Source organism: Bos indicus x Bos taurus, chromosome 5 (assembly GCF_003369695.1).
Source record: "Bos indicus x Bos taurus breed Angus x Brahman F1 hybrid chromosome 5, Bos_hybrid_MaternalHap_v2.0, whole genome shotgun sequence".
NCBI lineage: Eukaryota > Metazoa > Chordata > Mammalia > Artiodactyla > Bovidae > Bos > Bos indicus x Bos taurus.
The window spans coordinates 6389284-6407426 of NC_040080.1; the positions used below are offsets into that span (position 1 = coordinate 6389284).

General features: G+C 48.4%; 1 protein-coding gene and 1 pseudogene across 2 annotated transcripts in view; both read left to right on the forward strand.

The window, feature by feature from the left end:
• The first annotated feature begins 7136 nt into the window (after positions 1-7136).
• LOC113892140 lies at positions 7137-7988 on the forward strand (annotated as a pseudogene). The gene has a single exon (XR_003510974.1). The product of XR_003510974.1 is annotated as a histone deacetylase complex subunit SAP18 pseudogene (transcript).
• Positions 7989-9193: 1205 nt separating this feature from the next.
• ARFGAP3 (ADP ribosylation factor GTPase activating protein 3) overlaps positions 9194-18143 on the forward strand; it is a 50011-nt gene continuing 41061 nt past the window's right edge. The window contains exons 1-2 of the mRNA XM_027540586.1: positions 9194-9367; positions 17609-17727. Coding sequence (XP_027396387.1) covers positions 9299-9367; positions 17609-17727 — 188 coding nt within the window. The 5' untranslated portion in view covers positions 9194-9298. The remainder of the gene's footprint in view (positions 9368-17608; positions 17728-18143) is intronic.

Sequence of the window (18143 nt, forward strand, 5' to 3'; positions counted from 1 at the left end):
AACTCTTGAGAGTCCCTTGGACTGCAAGGAGATCCAACCAGTCCATCCTAAAGGAAATCAGTCCTGAATATTCATTGGAAGGACTGATGTTAAAGCTGAAACTCCAATACTTTGGCTACCTGATGTGAAGAACTGACTCATTGGAAAAGACTCTGATGCTGGGAGGATTGGGGGCAGGAGGAGAAGGAGAGGACAGAGGATGAGATGATTGGATGGCATCACTGACTCGACAGACATGAGTTTGAGTAAGCTTCGGGAGTTGGTGATCGACAGGGAAGCCTGGTGTGCTACAGTCCATGGGGTCACACAGAGTCAGACACGACTGAGTGACTGAACTGACTGAGGATTTCAAATCATTTAACCCATTAAAGAGGTAATGGCATCAGCTTAAATTTTTATTTAAAAAAATAATCAATCAAGGGGAATCCCCTGGCAATCTATTCGATAGGAACCTGTGCTTCTACTGAAGACAGCACAGGTTCCATCCCTGATGTGGGAACTAAGATCCTGTAAGCTGTGCAGTGTGGCAAAAAAAAAAAAAAAAAAACCCAAAAGGACACTTCTGTGAATTTCCAAAAGTGTGAAATCAAGAAGGACCCTACAGGGTCCTCCTGGGTACAAAAGCCCCTCCGTGTCCCCTGTTTCTTGTTTGTGAAAAACAAGTTTAGTTTCCCAGGACTTCCCTGAGTTCCAAAGACCAGACTCAAGCATTTAGTCATTAAGGAGATGAGGGAATGCAGAAACAAAGGAGAAGCAGTCAGAAAACTAACTCATCAATAAAGCAGAGACCTAGTTCCTCCTCACAACAATTATCATAACAATCTGATGCATATCTTTGAGTTGTTCTGCAGAAACTAAGACCTGGCCCCTCTCCCCACCCACCCCAGGTGGAGGATGTTGATGACATGCTGACCCCAGACTGGTTGGAAGAAGGTTCCTGAAACATCACCCTGTTAACTCACCACCAACCAATCAGAAGGAAGCCCATGAGCTGAAACCTTCACCTGAATGTTGTCTTTAAAACCTATTATTCCCCTGTTACTCTGCGACACAGGGAGCTAAACCCAGTGATCTGTGACAACTTAGAGGGGTGGGGTGGGGTGGTAGGTGGGAAGGAGGTTCAAGAGGGAGGGAAAGATTTGTATACCTACGATTGATTCATGTCGATGTACGGCAGAAACTAACACGATATTGTAAAGCAATGATCCTCCAATTAAAAATAAATGAGTTTATTAATTAAACAAACAAACATTCCCTGAAAGCCATTGAAGAGTCTGGGTCTTTGAGCATGAGCTGCCCATTCTCCTTGCTTGGTGCCTGCAATAAAGGCTGTGCTTTCCTTCACCACAGCCCAGTATCAGTTTGCCATGGCAGGCAAGCAGACTAAAGTCTCTTCAGTAACAAGTGCACTGCCTGAGCATATAGAGGTTGGTGGAAATCAGATAAGGCTGCTCCTGATTCCATGAAGTCATGTTCAAAAGTATCTGCCCTGTACAGAAATGGCATGTCGAAGAGCCAGTGTTCGCTTTGTAAAGAAAAAATACGCTGCCTGCCATTCCAGTGCTACAAGGCTCAAGCCAGTACCCACTGCGGTCACCCTCTGACAGTGCACTGAGGGGGATTCAGAATGGAGACCAGCAGAAAGCATGTGCTTTGGATACTGGCCCCTAGATAGTTAAGATACACAAGTAAGGAAACACTTCAGAGACTGCAGATTCTTGTGTCTTCCCATAAAGAGAAAAGTGCTAAAATCATTGAGATGTCTGTTATTTGTGATTTGCAATGATCTTTGGATGTTCAATGACCACTTTTTCCGGGAAAAAAAAAAAATCATATATATCCAGGCTCCTCCCTTACCTCTTTGAAACAGTACCTCAAGGTAATGTGAGAGGTTGTCTCCTGGGCTCCCGTCCTCAGTAAGGCACTGAACAAACGCCACTCGCAGCTCTTATGTTGTGCCTTTGTAAGTCAGCGATTTGTTCTCAGCACAAACGAAAGTCCACAGGGGCAATGATAAGGTCTGTGTTTATTCTCACTTTGTGATCCATCATATGACTGTCTAAGCATGTCTAGTTTTTCCTAGAGTGGCACTGGGCTTTCAGCAAGGTCCTGTTCAACGGAATAAACGGAATATTGGGTTGGCCAAAAAGCATGCATGCACGCTCATCCATGCCTGACTCTGCAACCTCAGGGATTGAACCCGCATCTTTTGTGTCTCCTGCATTGAGCAGGCAGATTCTTCACCAACTGTGCCACCTGGGAAGTTGAAGTTGAAGCCTAAGTCACTCAGCCATGTGCAACTCTTTGTGAGCCCATGGACTGTAGCCTGCCAGTCTCCTCTGTCCATGGGATTCTCCAGGCAAGAATACTAGAGTGCATAGCCATTCCCTTCTCCACAGGATCTTCCTGACCCAGGGATCGAACCTTTACCAACTACACCACCTGGAAAGCCCCTGGCCAAAAAGATCATTGGAGTTTTTCCATAAGATATTACCTGGCTACAGGTAACATGGCTGTTACGTTACCTGTGAGTAAACCAGATGTGAACATCTGGTATACCATGGCATACCAGGCTCTCTTCATAAAAGGTAGAGAGCAAGGACAGTACCCAGAAGGCAATGTGGACCTGTCTATTGACTGGGCCCTTCTATTTCTCTCAGATCTGAAGCAATGAATTTCTGCCTAGACTCTTTTGAGAGCAGGAGGACTTCCTATCCTCTTCAGGATTTGGGATTACTGAATTCGGCTTCTACCCCTGGCAGCCGTGGCTCTTTGCCTATAGCCCAAGGAAAACTGAATTTGATGCTTTTGCTTTCTAGGAGAGAAGGAAGTGGGTGGGCTTCTACGTCCATGCACCAAAAGTTGGATCCTTGCCCAGCAAGGGGTTTCTTTCCGTCTCTCTTGTCTCCATCTTTCTTGTGAAGAAAGACTTCTGATGGAGGTTTTATAGAAAAGACGTGAATGAAGACAGTAAGCTCTCTTTGTTTCTGAGGCCCCTAGCTATTCTAAACTGACATGCTAGTGCACGCTTGGCCTCGAAGAATTCATTAAACTTTTCACTGATTTCCTTTTGCCCACCTGTATGGCAGCCACCTCTTTCCCCTGTTCTTCGCCAAAGGTGACAGCATTCTGTGTTCCCTCTGTCTTGGGGAGGTGCGTCTCTCTTTGGAATTCTGTGTGCTTGCTTGCTTTGCAACCCTAGTTCTCTGATGGGCTCAAGTTATAATTTTAAACGTTATCCAGCTGTTTCTCATTATTATGCTGAATCACATTCTTCTCAGCTTTCTACATTCTAAGCCTTTTCCACACATCCTTACTGAATATATTCTGTGTGTCAGGCTTTGTTTTAGGTGCTGGGGATAGAAAGATAGACACAATACATCTGATCTCAAAAACTTACACTCAGTTGAGAGGAGTATGACATATTAAGGCATAAGGTGTAATAATGAATGAACACTTAAGCGGATGAGAAAAAACACTGATGATATTTTTTTTTCCCTTAGTCCTTTTATGCCTCAGTTAGTGTAGATACTGTCTACATTTCATTGTACATTTTTTTCTTCTCAGAGTAGACAATACCCTGAATCTGATACATAACTTGGTAAGAAGTTATTCTCATCAGAAAGGGTATTCTGTGTCGGGCCAAACCAGTACCTAAGGACACAAAGTTCAGGGGCTTCAGCAGTGTTGTTGTTCAGTTATTAAGTTGTGTCTGACTGGAGCCCGCCAGGTCCTCGGTCCATGGGATTCTCCAGTAAGAATCCTGGAGTGGGTTGCCATTTTCTCCTCCAGGAGATCTTCCCGACCCAGGGATCAAACTTGTCTCCTGCATTGACAGGCAGATTCTTTACCACTGAGCCACCAGGGAAGTAATACTTCGATTCAATACAAGGAAGAACTTTCAGTCAGAGCTGAAACTTACTGCAAAAGTAACTTACTGTTCTGGAAGGTGATATATTTCCCTTCCTTGGAATACTTCCAGCCCTGAAAGCTTCCAACTTCCCTGAGGGTATCTAACCAGACTGGCTGAGAGAACACACCTCACGGAGCCTCAAAAGCAGAAAGACAACTGCTCAAGCCTTTCCCTGGGTTCACTGGGAGGCTGCTTTCCTGCACTGCCCAGCACTGATTCCCCAGCCCTAACCCCATGGTAGGGAGGAGCATCCCAGCTTCAGAGAAGTGATCTGACCAAGATCGCAAAGCTGGGAGGGAGCTGGCTGAACCGGGCCTGGACTCCAAAACCTGTTATCTTTGTCCTGACCCGTGGGCGACACTTACCTAGTGGCTCCAACCCACTAAGCCAAAGAGATGCCCTTCCCCCAGCGCTTAAACCCTCCAGGTAGTAATGTCAGCCAAAGGGTAGGGAAAAGCCAGCTTCTCTTCTTGTCTGCTTTCATCATATAAGACCAATAAGCATCTTTTGCCTCAGGAGAATTGTTATCTCTCACTGATTTACCCTGACACGGAATAATGAACTGGTTCAAAATCAGGAAGGGAGTACAACAAGGCTGGATATTGTCACTCTGCTTATCCAACTTATCTGCAGAGTTCAGTTCAGTCACTCAGTCGTGTCCAACTCTTTACGACCCCATGTACTACCGCACACCAGGCTTCCCTGTCCGTCACCAACTCCTGGAGCTTGCTCAAACTCATGTCCATCGAGTCGGTGATGCCATCTAACCATCTCATCCTCTGTCCTCCCCTTCTCCTCCTGCCTTCAATCTTTCCCAGCATCAGGGTCTTTTCCAGTGAGTCAGTTCTTCGCATCAGGTGGCCAAAGTATTGGAGTTTCAGCTTCAGCATCAGTCCTTCCAATGAATATTCAGGACTGATTTCCGTTAGGATGGACTAGTTTGATCTCCTTGCAGTCCAAGGGACTCTCAAAAGTCTTCTCCAACACCACACTTCAAAAGCATCAATTCTTCAGCGCTCAGCTTTCTTTACATTCCAACTCTCACATCCGTACACGACTATACATGCAGAGTCAGTCAGTTCAGTTCAGTCGCTCAGTCGTGTCCAACTCTTTGCAACCCTATGAATCGCAGCACGCCAGGCCTCCCTGTCCATCACCAACTCCCAGAGTTCACTCAGACTCATGTCCATCGAGTCAGTGATGCCATCCAGCCATCTCATCCTCTGTCGTCCCCTTCTCCTCCTGCCCCCAATCCCTCCCAGCATCAGAGTCTTTTCCAATGAGTCAACTCTTTGCATGAGGTGGCCAAAGTACTGGAGTTTCAGCTTTAGCATCATTCCTTCCAAAGAAATCCCAGGGCTGATCTCCTTCAGAATGGACTGGTTGGATCTCCTTGCAGTCCAAGGGACTTTTAAGAGTCTTCTCCAACAGCACAGTTCAAAAGCATCAATTCTTCGGCATTCAGCTTTCTTCACTGCCGGGGACCAGCCCCGGCTGATCCAGGGTATTCGAAGCGGGGACAGCGTCAGCGAGGATCAGGAAACAAGTGCTTAATTAAACGTTAATTAAGGATATAAAAAGTAATAGAATGAGGATAGCTCAGTGAGGAAATTCAGTGGAGAAAAGAGGCTGAGTAGCTTGGTTTACGCGGGAGACCAATAAAACTTCAAGACAAGAAGTTTGCACCACTTACGTAGGCCGCAGGCGTCCTTCCGTTCTCCCGAAGGAGAGGAGACACTGAGGCCTCCCCGGTCGGATCTTAGAAGCCCAGGCATAATTAGTAAGCATGGTGGGTTCTGCGCTCCAGATGGAAACTCAGCCGAAGTGAGAGACAGCGACATGGGGAGACCAAGTTTCGGTGAACAAGGCCCGCACTTTATTTTCCAAAGTAGTTTTTATACCTTAAGTTGTGCATAGAGGATAATGGGGGAAGGAGTAGAGTCATGCAAGGACAGCAGTTCCTGATCCTAATCAAAGCCAGACTTTCAAACTTATCATATACAAAAGTTCAGGTGATTTACATCATCTTCGGCCAGGAGGCCTGTTAACATTTTAAGAAACTTATCTTTCTCTAAAGGTGATTATTCCAAAGTCAGGAGCCACCCACCAAAAGCATTAGACAAAGTTGCATTCCTATAGGGCAAAGGTGTGGTGGGCTCAATCAAGAAAAGAATTAACTCAAGGGTCCAAGGTTACAAACATTAAAGCTACTACTTACACCAATTATATTAATCAATACACTGCCAGGGACACAGCAGGTAAGGGATATGGAGACTTAGCAGCAAACATTGGCCCAACAAGTGAAAAACCCTTCACCAATACAATTTCTAATCAATCTTTTAACTACTCAAAGGAATCTGTGTTTAGACAGTTTAGAACATCTCCCGCCTCTCACAGTTGGGAGGCTCTGAGCAATCACATGTGGCTGGAAAAACCTATTCAGGCAGGCTAGAGGATTTCCAAAGGAGTTTGTAGGTTGAAACACTGTCACACCCAGGAATTATTAACTGGAGCTGTAAGCTAACTCTTTTTTCAGAGAGAGGTAGTGGGGGACAGCCCCCCGTAAAGTCAGAGGTGTAGGTGAAAGCACAAAGCAGAAAGTAGGCAGACTCTGGTTTTGGGGGTAGATGCTCGAGAATTTCCAGGGGGACTCCTGAGGCTCGATCCCGCCTTTGCATATGCCGAGCCTCCTTCCTCATGACCTTTGTCATGGGCGGAGTTCCTCACGCTGGCTCCCGGCAGTGATAGAATTCCAGTTGAGCTATTCCAGATCCTGAAAGATGATGCTGTGGAAAGTGCTGCACTCAATACGCAATATGCACTCAATATGCAATATGCCGGCTCCCGGCACTTCACAGTCCAACTCTCACATCCATACGTGACCACTGGAAAAACCAGTGATGTACATGCAGAGTACATCATGTGAAATGCCAGGCTGGATAAAGCACAAACTGGAATCAAGATTGCCAGGAGAAATATGAATAACCTCAGATATTCAGATGACACCACCCTTATGGCAGAAAGTGAAGAGGAACTAAAAAGTCTCTTGATGAAAGTGAAAGAGAAGAGTGAAAAAGTTGGCTTAAAACTCAACATTCAGAAAACTAAGATCATGGCATCTGGTCCCATTACTTCATGGCAAATAGATTGGGAAAAATGGAAACAGTGACAGACCATTTTCTTGGGCTCCAAAATCACTGAGGATGGTGACTGCAGCCATGAAATTAAAAGATGCTTGCTCCTTGGAAGAGAAGCTATGACAAACACAGAGTATTAAAAAGCAGAGACAGGCTTTGTTCTCATGCTCGCTGCCGGGGTCGGAGGTCAGAGTGAGTGTCTCGCAGGCTGGAGAAGGAAGATGGTGGTGCAGTCGAGCGTTATGCAGGAGGAAATTAAGAAGGAGCCGGAGAAGCCCATCGATCAGAAGACCTGCCCGCTGCTCCTGTGCGTCTTCACCACCAACAACGGCCGCCACCACCGCATGGACGAGTTCTCCCGCAGAAACCTGCCGTCCAGCGAGCTGCAGATCTACACTTGGATGGATGCAACCTTAAAAGAATCGACTAGTTTAGTAAAAGAAGTCTATCCAGAAGCCAGAAAAAAAGGCACACACTTCAATTTTGCAATTGTTTTTACGGATCTTAAAAGGCCTGGCTATCGAGTAAAGGAGATTGGCAGCACCATGTCTGGGACAAAGGGGACTGATGACTCCACGACCCTGCAGTCGCAGAAGTTCCAAATAGGAGACTATCTGGACATAGTGGTCACTCCTCCAAATCAGGCACCACCTCCTTCAGGGCGCATGAGACCGCATTAAATTGTACTTGCTTTTTCTTGAATTTATTTTCCAGTCAGTTATATAAAATAAACTTTCACTTCTTCCTCCCCTCCTTATTGCCATTAAGCCTTTAAACTCTATAAACAAATTGTAATGCATCCATTTAGGAATTAGATTTGGCTTTGCTATGGTATATTAATAGAAAATCCAAATATTTCAAGTTCTTCTGTAAAATATGAGAAGTGCTCTTAGCATTCTATGTAAAACTGTATTGTTAAATATATGTTGCAATCATCCTGGAAAAAAAAAAAAGAGACATTACTTTCCCAACAAAGGTCTACACAGTCAAAGGTATGGTTTTTCCAATAGTCATGTATGGGTTTGAGAGTTGGACCATAAATAAGGCTGAATGCTGAAGAACTGATGCTTTCGAACTGTGGTGTTGAAGAAGACTCTTGAGAGTCCCTTGGACAGCAAGGAGATCAAACCAGTCAATCCTAAAGGAAATCAACACTGAATATTCATTAGAAGGACTGAAGCTCCAATACTTTGGCCACCTGATGAGAAGCGCTGACTCATTAGAAAAGACCCTGATGCTGGAAAAGATTGAAGGTAGGAGGAGAAGGGGGCAGCAGAGGATGAGATGGTTGCATGGCATCGCCAACTCAGTGGACATGAGTCTGAGCAAATTCCAGGAAAGCGTGAAGGACAGGGAAGCCTGCCCGTGCTGCAGTCCATGGGGTTGCAGAGAGTCGGACACGACTTAGCTACTGAACAATAACTGATATACCCAAAGTGAAGTCGCTCAGTCGTGTCCGACTTTTTGCGACCCCATGGACTGTAGCCTGCCAGGCTCCTCTGTCCATGGGATTTTCCAGGCAAGAGTACTGGAGGCAAGTGGCAAAGGAGAAAACTTGCAGGGCGAGGGCCTCCCTTCCGTCTCCCGATGCCCGAGGGCAGGATTTTCTCTAGTCGCCTTTTAACATAATTATTTTGCCCCAAGCTAAAGCTGAGGCCTGGGTGGGAAGCGTCCTGTGGCAAAACTGCTTTTCTTAAAGTATCAGTACCAGTTTCGCTACCGGACGTTTCCCACCCAGGCCTCAGCTTTAGCTTGGGGCAAAATAAATAAATATGTTAAAAGGCGACTAGAGAAAATCCTGCCCTCGGGCATCGGGAGACGGAAGGGAGGCCCTCGCCCTGCAAGTTTTCTCCTTTGCCACTTGGAGTGGCAGGTTCTGCCGCCTGACTGTGGCCGAGGAAGGAGTGCGTCATCCGAGGCGGTGGTGCCTCGGGCAGCCGTGAGCGCCCGCATAAACTCGGCCCAGGTCGGCCTGAGACAAGCACCGCCCAGAGACAAAACCAGGTAGGGCCCTGGAGGCTTGCGAGCTTCCCTGCGCATGCGCGTGCCGCTCCGGGGCGGGGCTTAAGCGAGCGGCGCGTGCGCTGCGGCGGTGGGCGGGGCCAGGGCGGGGCCGTCGAGAGGCGGGGTCTGATCTTCCCGGGCAGCCCCGCCCCTCGGTCGGCGTCTACCCCCGGGAGGCTGCAACCGCTGCAGCTCTGCCCTTCCCGGTTGGCGGGGCCAGCTGCGCCCCGGTTCTTGGGTGATCATGGGGGACCCCAGCAAGCAAGACATCCTGACCATCTTCAAGCGCCTCCGCTCGGTGCCCACCAACAAGGTAACGGCCGCCAGGAGTGTTCAGGCTCGCCTGGCATCCCTGCGGGATCCCGCGGGCGGCCCCTACGGCGCCAGTGGCCGCGGCCGCGGGGAGGAGGAGCCGGCCCGGCCTGTGTGACACGTCGCACTGTACGGCCGCAAAGGCTGGGCCTGGCCTGGGTCCCGTCGGTGCGCTGCCCTCCCCGCTTCAGCAAGGGAGAGGGGGGCAGGGGGCGCACGCTTAGGTCCAAGGCTGGGTGGACACCTGGGAAGTCCTGGGGGCGGGAGGCGGGAGCATCTGGGGGTCCCAGGGGCGTATGGGGCCTGGGAGCTTACGGGGAGGCAAAGGGGGCTTTGAGGGGGCTGCAGAGTGGACACTTGAGTTCCTGAGAGAACTAGGGGCGAGCTTGGGGACCTGAGAGAGGGCTGGAGGGGAGGGGGGCTCCCGCGATTGGGGGCGGACCCCGCAGGCCACCTGTGACCCAGCCAGGAAGCATGCACCGGGTCAGAAACTCCAGCTGGTAGCTCTGGGCAAGCTGAGCATGCCCCCTCCCCACCTTCGAGCTCACCTCTGAGTCTCCCCAGAGGCTCCAGTTGGAGGCTGGTTGGTGCTGTGTCCTTTGGTGGGAGCCTCAATCTCCGTGTCTCATGAAGCTGCTAAGTAGTTGCTGCTAAGTGACTTGGAGCTCTTAACTCTTGCTAAGAAAGCCCAGCACAGACCCTTTCCCTTCCTTCCCTTTGGGTGTCCTTGGAGATTGGGGTTTTCCTTTTTTTCTTCATCTCAGGGGCCGTTTCCCACCCCTATGACTCTTAGCACTTATTGCGACTGGCTAGAGATGGATGACACATCAGGCTAAAGTGATACCTCGGTGAGGATCACAGGTTGGCGTGGAACCTGGCCAGTGCAAAGGGCGGTCATGTCAGCATGGACTCTCCCCTCTTCTCCGTGACTGTTCTGCCTGGCCCCCACTGCCACCTCCAGAGTGAACAGCTGTTAAGCAGCATGGTCATGAGCCTCGACAGGGTGGCACAGAAAGTCCCAGAGTTTTACAACATGTAGATGTCTTTCAGTCCAGGTGGAGGGGAGCCAGTATTTTTACAGCCTGAGAGAAATACGAAAGGAAGCCATTTATTGGAGGTGGTATCTGATGAATGTAAGAAAGACTGGAGGAGAAAGGTTCCAGGAATTCTCCAGTGCCAATTTCTTTGCTGTTTTCTTGATTTTCAAATTTCCGTGAATCTGTTTATAAAGAGTGGTTGCTGTAAACTAGACGAGATAAGGATCTAGAGTTAGCAGAGTAGAAACCATATATTTTTGTCTGCTTTATCTCAGAAACACAACATATGTTCTCATTGACTGAACTCATCAACAGGAAGGTGCCCCTTTTAAATAAGAAGTCAGTGTCTTTATACCAAGAACACTTTTGAAGGACACGTGTGGGCTTGCCTATAAATTGTTGTCCAGACCCCATGACTTCCTGTCACTTTGGGCAGATTACTTGACCATTTTGTGTGCCTTTTTTCCTCATCTGAAAGTGGGGCATGAGCCGGGTCTAATTCAGAGAGTTATTGTGAGGATTAAATAAGAAAATCCAAGAAAAACCCTTAGAGTAGTACCTGTATATATTGGCCATTGATATATATCAGCTACTTTTGTTATTATTTAATTATGAACAACACACCTGTAAAAAATTTATATTCTGTAGTAGGGTTAATAAAAGTATTGAGCAAAATTAGTTTGTGGTAGTGTTCCACAGTATGATGCTATGTTCCTTGACTAAGACTTTTTATTTATTTGAGTGTTAGTAATAAACAGTGTCAGACTTTATGTTTTTGGGCTCCAAAATCACTGCAGATGGTGACTGCAGCCATGAAATTAAAAGACGCTTACTCCTTGGAAGAAAAGTTATGGCTAACCTAGATAGCATATTGAAAAGCAGAGACATTACTTTGCCAACAAATGTCCATCTAGTCAAGGCTATGGTTTTTCCAGTGGTCATGTATGGATGTGAGAGTGGGACTGTGAAGAAAGCTGAGCGCCGAAGAATTGATGCTTTTGAACTGTGGTGTTGGAGAAGACTCTTGAGAGTCCCTTGGACTGCAAGGAGATCCAACCAGTCCATTCTGAAGGAGATCAGCCCTGGGTGTTCTTTGGAAGGAATGATGCTAAAGCTGAAACTCCAGTACTTTGGCCACCTCATGCGAAGAGTTGACTCATTGGAAAAGACCCTGATGCTGGGAGGGATTGGGGGCAAGAGGAGAAGGGGACGACAGAGGATGAGATGGCTGGATTGCATCACTGACTCAGTGGATGTGAGTTTGAGTGAACTCCAGGAGTTGGTGATGGACAGGAAGGCCTGGTGTGCTGCGATTCACGGGGTCACAAAGAGTCGGACACGACTGAGTGACTGAACTGAACTGAACTGAATAAACCGTTGGGCTTCTCTTGTGGCTCAGCTGGTAAAGAATGCGCCTGCAATGCGGGAGACCTGGGTTCAATCCCTGGGTTGGGAAGATCCCCTGGAGAAGGGAAAGGCTACCCACTCCAGCATTCTGGCCTGGAGAATTCCATGGACTGTATAGACCACGGGGTGGCAAAGAGAATAAACCATAGGACTTCCCAGGTGGCGCTAGTGGTAAAGAACTACCTGCCAAGGCAGAAGACATAAAAGACGCAGTTTCCATCCCTGGGTCAGGAAGATCCCCTGGAGGAGAGCATGGCAACCCACTCCAGTGTTCTTGCCTGGAGAAGCCCATGGACAGAGGAGCCTGGTGGGCTATGGTCCATCGGGTTGCACAGAGTTGAACACAACTGAAGCGACTCAGCATGCACACACGCACAATAAACCTTTACCTAAGCAAAGATGGAAACTAGTTATAATGATGTGGAAGAATTAATAAGCATTTTTAAAATGAGAAGGTTAAAAAGAGCTCTACAGGAAAGGCACTTAAAAACACTTTGGTTTATTTTTAGAATGCGGCATCCAACTGCTCCCTCTCTGTGTATGGTGAATATTTACTCTGGATCAAAGGTTTGCCTCAAAGGGTCAGTTTTCTAGTTTGTGAAATCCTTCCCATCTCAGCTGTTCCTTGATGTTACATTGATTGTTTGAGTTATTCATTCAACAAATACCAGTTAAGCACCTGCAGTGTGCGTGCCGGGCACTGCAAAGCACTGAGGATGCGCCGACGGGAAAGGCACAGGTTGCTGCCTGTTTGGAGCTAGTGGCCCAGTGTCTAGAGGACAGATCAAGGGCTGCCTGGCCTGGAGAGAGGCAGCACAGTGAAGGGATGAAGACTGCGCTCGAGGGCAGACTGCCTGTCCGGGCTCTCATCCCTGGGATACTACTTCCTGGCTATGGCCCTTCACTTCATATTTCCTTAGTTTTCTCTAACATGGGGATAAGACTGGCTTTATAAACTTTGCAGGGAACTTGAAACATGCGAAGTGAACATGGAGGGCTCTTGTTGGAAAAGTATTAAGAATTTCAAGATGGCACAGCAGAGCATTAACCACTCATGGGCCCTTCTGCGTGCCATGCAGGGCCCCGTGTGAGTGAATGCATGGATCACACACACGCCCAGAAGCTGGCCCTGATGGGGATAAGAAAAGTGCCTTCTTATACAGTTGTTAGAAAGATTCCGTTGACCAGCAACAATGCCTGGCATGGAACGTATTAGCTGTGATTTCTATAGTAATTATTCTTCTCACACAAGGCAAAACGAACTGCTAGTCCAAAATTAGTTTTATTACCACGAAAGCTGATATTTTGTTTAGAAAACCACATGTCCACTTTGGTTTGTTACTGTTGTTCAGTCGCTAAGTCATGTCCAACTCTTTGTGACCCCATGGACTGCAGCACTCCAGGCTTCCCTGTCCTCCACCATCTCCCAGAGTTTGCTCAAATTCATGTCCGTTGAGTCAGTAGTGCCATTCAACTGTCCATCCTGTCGTCCCCTTCTCCTCCTGCCTTCGATCTTTCCCAGAATCAGGGTCTTTTCCAATGCGTTGGCTCTTTGCATCAGGTGGCCAAAGTATTGGAGCTTCAGCTTCAGCATCAAGTCCTTCCAATGAAAATTCAGGGTTGATTTCCTTTAGGATTGACCGGTCTGATCTCCTTGCTGTCCAAAGGACTCTCAAGAGTTTTCTCCAAGACCACAATTCAAAAGCATCGATTCTTTGGCATTTTGGTTTACGGTTGCATATCAAAGGACAGTGGAGTCCCCGTTCCAGCAGGAGAACCAAGGCAGCACTTGCGAGAGCCAGGCTGGGATTTCTAGCTGCCCTCTGACTTCAGCCTCCCTAGGTCACAGTCTTGGCTCAGGAGCTCTTCGACCACCTGTGTTTGCATTTGGTCCGTGCTTTGTATCAGGCTCAACGCTCAGAGCTCAGCTCAAGCGAGCAAGGCCCCAGCTCTCATGGAGCTACATTCTTAGTTGGTAGGTCAGAAAGATGCTGAGGCCTCTTGTTAGAAGCCCTGATGCTGTCTTTTCACAGCCAGCCTTGCAACTACCTTGGGAGTGGTTTTCGGCCTTGCCTGCTCTGGGCTGTGTGCTCCCAGCCTCTGGGTCCTCTCCCTGCACAGGGCCATTTCCCGCAGAGGCTTTTGCCACTTACTGCCCTTTTAGACTATTCTTGATGTCCCAAATGCCACTTGTACCCTGTCTAGAAAACTTTGCATCCTATCCTTGCGTTCTGAGGTTCAGCATTGTAACTGGTGCTGTCTTCCCCGCTAGGACTCCTAGACTGCTGTGAGCTTCACAGGCCACCTTTGTGCGTCACTCCACGTGTGCCGGGGGCTTCCCCATAGTGGCAGCTGTTGGCTGAGTGAATGAGGAATTACAGTGGCCTCTTGCAGGGGGATGGCACCTTTGGCAGAGTCAGTCCCACTGTATGGCAGCCCACTAGAGGGGATTCCTTACTCTAATGGCCGTTACCCTGGGGCATCTTCATTTTCATGTCCTGGGTGGTCCTGCTGCTGCTAAGTCGCTTCAGTTGTGTCCGACTCTGTACGAACCCATAGACGGCAGCCCACCAGGCTTCCCCGTCCCTGGGATTCTCCAGGCAAGAACACTGGAGTGGGTTGCCATTTCCTTCTCCAATGCATGAAAGTGAAAATTGAAAGTGAAGTTGCTCAGTCGTGTCCGACTCTTCGAGACCCCATGGACTGCAGCCCACCAGGCTCCTCCATCCATGGGATTCTCTAGGCAAAAGTACTGGAGTGGGGTGCCTTGCCTTCTCCATGGGTGGTCCTAGTGGTAAGGATTCTGCCTGCCAATGCTGGAGACATAGGAGACTTGAGTTTGATCCTTGGGTCAGGAAGATCCCCTGGAGGAGGGCCTGGCGGCCCACTCTGGTATTCCTGCCTGGAGAATCTCCATGGACAGAAGAGCCTGGCAGGCTCCAGTCCATGGGATCGCAAAGAGCCAGACAGGACTGAAGCGGCTTAACGTGCACGAGTTTGTCCTACATTAGTGGCCTGTTGGGGGGAAGGGGGAGGGACTCAGCAAGTGTTTGTGGACTCAATGCCACCGTCCATTTCTTAATACCTTAGGCTCTGCCGCGGCGTCTGGCATACAGCAGGCAATCAACAAACACCGAAGTGGATGACTGGTGTCTCTCATGTCAGCTGTTACCCTCCACCACTATTCCCATAGGCTTCATGTGAGCCTGTCACCCTGAAGGGCTTTGGAAAATCCACGTGTGTTTTCATGTATTGCCCTCAAGAGGCCAGAAGCCAGATCTGTCTTCTTGGTTAAAGTTGGACCAACCTTCACAGAGGGGGCTCTGCCTGACAAGCATATCTGAAATTTGGGAGCTTTTAAAAAAACCTCCTATTCATGGAGTTTTTACTGTTCTGTTGTTCTGGTTTTAATTCATTACAAATATTAATTCCATGACAAGCACTGTGTATTTTAGAATACTCTTATGTCTCATTATTAGATGAAGAATGTTTGACTCCAGTCAGTGTTGAGAGGGCTGGCAATAATTTTTGAGCTGGTGCTATTTTCTACAAATTGGTCATTTGATTAATATATTTACTGAATGCTTAGTGTGGGTATGTCACTATTTTTCAGGCTCAGTGGGAGATAAAAAAATACACAGAAAACATTGATTGAGCTCTCACCATTCTGGGCTGTGTGCTGATGAGGGAGGAGGGGTCCCTAGGACCCCGTAGGAGTGCCAGGCACCCTCTGTGCAGGAGGGGGCATGCTCCATGGGCGTGAGCTGTGTGTCTGTTATAAAAGTGGCCTGCAGAGAGTGGAGGGGGCGGAGGTGGTGAAGGACACAGCGTTCCACGCAGCGATAGCTCTCTGGATCAGTGTCCACTGCAGAACTCAGCATCTTAAAACAACAAGCACAACTTGTCTCACACAGCTTTTGAAGGCCAGGAAAATATGGGTTTCTTTTTTTCTTTCCTGGAAAACAATTCTATTATTAGTGGAATTCTTAACAGTCCTGTTGTTGCGACTCTAATCAGTAGTGTTAATTTCCATGACAAGCACTGTGTCTGTGCTCCTGTTATCAGATAAGGAATGTTGACTTGCGTCATCATTGAGGCTGGCAGGTTCAGGGCCTCTCACGAGGCTGCAGCCACTGAAGGCCGGGGCCTCTACTCCAGGCTCACCCACTTGGCGGGCAGCCGGCCTCCGCTTCCCACTGGCTGGCTGTTGGACTGAAGGCCTCGGTTCCTCCCCACGTGGGTCTCTCCACTAGGCTGCCCAGTGACCTCTGGACATGGCAGCTGCTGTCCCCCAGAGCCAGGGATCCAGGGGAGAGGGAGCTGGAGAGAGAAAGGAAGCCGCAGGGCCTTTTAGGACCGAACTGGGAAATGACGCAGTAGCATGTCATTTGCCGTATCATTGGTCACACAAGTCTCCTGAGCTGAGTGAGGCTGGAGATTACATGAGGGTTTAGGACCAGGATTTGGGATTCCCTGGTGGCTCAGATGGTAAAGCATCTGCCAAAGCATCTGCCCGCAATGCGAGAGACCTGGGTTCGATCCCTGGGTCAGAAAGATCCCCTGGAGAAGTGAAGTGAAGTGAAAGTCGCTCAGTCGTGTCTGACTGACTTTGCGATCCCATGGACTATATGGTCCATGGAATTCTCTAATCCAGAATACTGGAGTGAGTAGCCTTTCCCTTCTCCAGGGGATCTTCCCAACCCAGGGATTGAACCTAGGTCTCCCACATTGCAAATGGATTCTTTACCAGCTGAGCCACAAGGGAAGCCCCGCCCTGGAGAAGGAAATGGCAACCCACTCCAGTACTCTTGCCTAGAAAATTCCATGGATGGAGGAGGCCTGGTGGGCTACAGTCCATAGGGTTGCAAAGAGTCGGACACAACTGAGTGACTTCACTTCAGTTAGGACCAGGAGGGCAGGATCCCAGGGGCATCTTGGAGTCTGGCTACCACGCTCTCGGCCTCCTGTGGCTGAGGAGGAAAGAAACATGCATGAACGCCTGCCATCTAGTGGAGAGCAGGGGACCATAAGGCGTTGGGTGTTTCCCCAGGATGTTCCTGTCTAGCGTTTGTTCATGCGATGGGGCAGGAGCCCTGTTGACGCTTCGTGCATGCGTCATATTTGAGATGATAAACACATCTGAGTTCACTACACATACCGCCGAGTGTTATAATAACCTGTATGTGTGCTTCAACTCTTTGTGACCCAATGGACCGTAGTCCACCAGGCTCCTCTGTCCATGGGATTTTCCCAGCAAGAAATACCAGAGTGGGTTGCCATTTCCTCCTCCAGGGGATCTTCCCGACCCGGAGGTGGAATTCGTGTCTCCTGCATCTCCCACCCTACAGGCAGATGCTTTACCACTGAGCCACCAGGGACGTGTTATAATAGATATACAGTAATACGTAATTTATTATGTAATTAATGCATTGTATTAATATTTATATTTATATATAGTATGTGTAATATAATAATATCATAAATGAAGTAGAAATTTGAGCCTTTTTAAAAAAAATCGAGGTGAGATATTTTCTAATAGCCAGTTTGTTTATTTATTTATTTTTGGCTGTACCGCACTGCTTGTGGGGTCTTAGTTCTCTGACCAGGGCTTGAACCCAGGCCCCAGTAGTGAAAGCACTGAGTCCTTATCACTGCACCACCAAGGAATTCCCTCTAATAATCAGTTTAAATTGTGAGGCTTAAGCAGTTTTCAAGCCAAATCCTGTTATCGTCCTATAGGATGGCTGATCTGGCAAATAAGAATCAATTGGTGACTGAGTGTTGAACTTTTCTTTCAGGTGTGTTTTGACTGTGGTGCCAAGAACCCCAGCTGGGCCAGCATCACCTACGGGGTATTCCTGTGCATCGACTGCTCAGGGAGCCACCGGTCCCTGGGCGTCCACCTGAGTTTCATCCGGTAAGGCGGCCTCTCTCCTGGGGGGCGGGGGTGAGTACAACATTCCACGGGCCTCTCTCCCCGTTTCCTTTATGTTTGCTTTGCCATCAAGTAACAAGAGAGTAGATTGAATCACGGAGATTTAAGTCTATGGGTAACTGAGTACACTGGGGAAATGCGTAATTTTCTATTCAGTTGCTGTTCTGTAGACCCCGGCCCAAGAGCCGAGGCAGTGGTGTTGAAGACACAGTCAGTGTCTAGGGTCTGAGGCAGCGTCTCAGGGTCTGGGGTCCTTTTCCTTTGCTGCTCTTGTTGAGTCTCTCAGTCGTGTCCGACTCTGCGACCCCACGGACTGCAGCACGCCAGGCCTCCCTGTCCTTCATCCTCTCCTGGAGTTTGCTCAAGCTCATGTCCATCGAGTCGGTGATACCATCCAA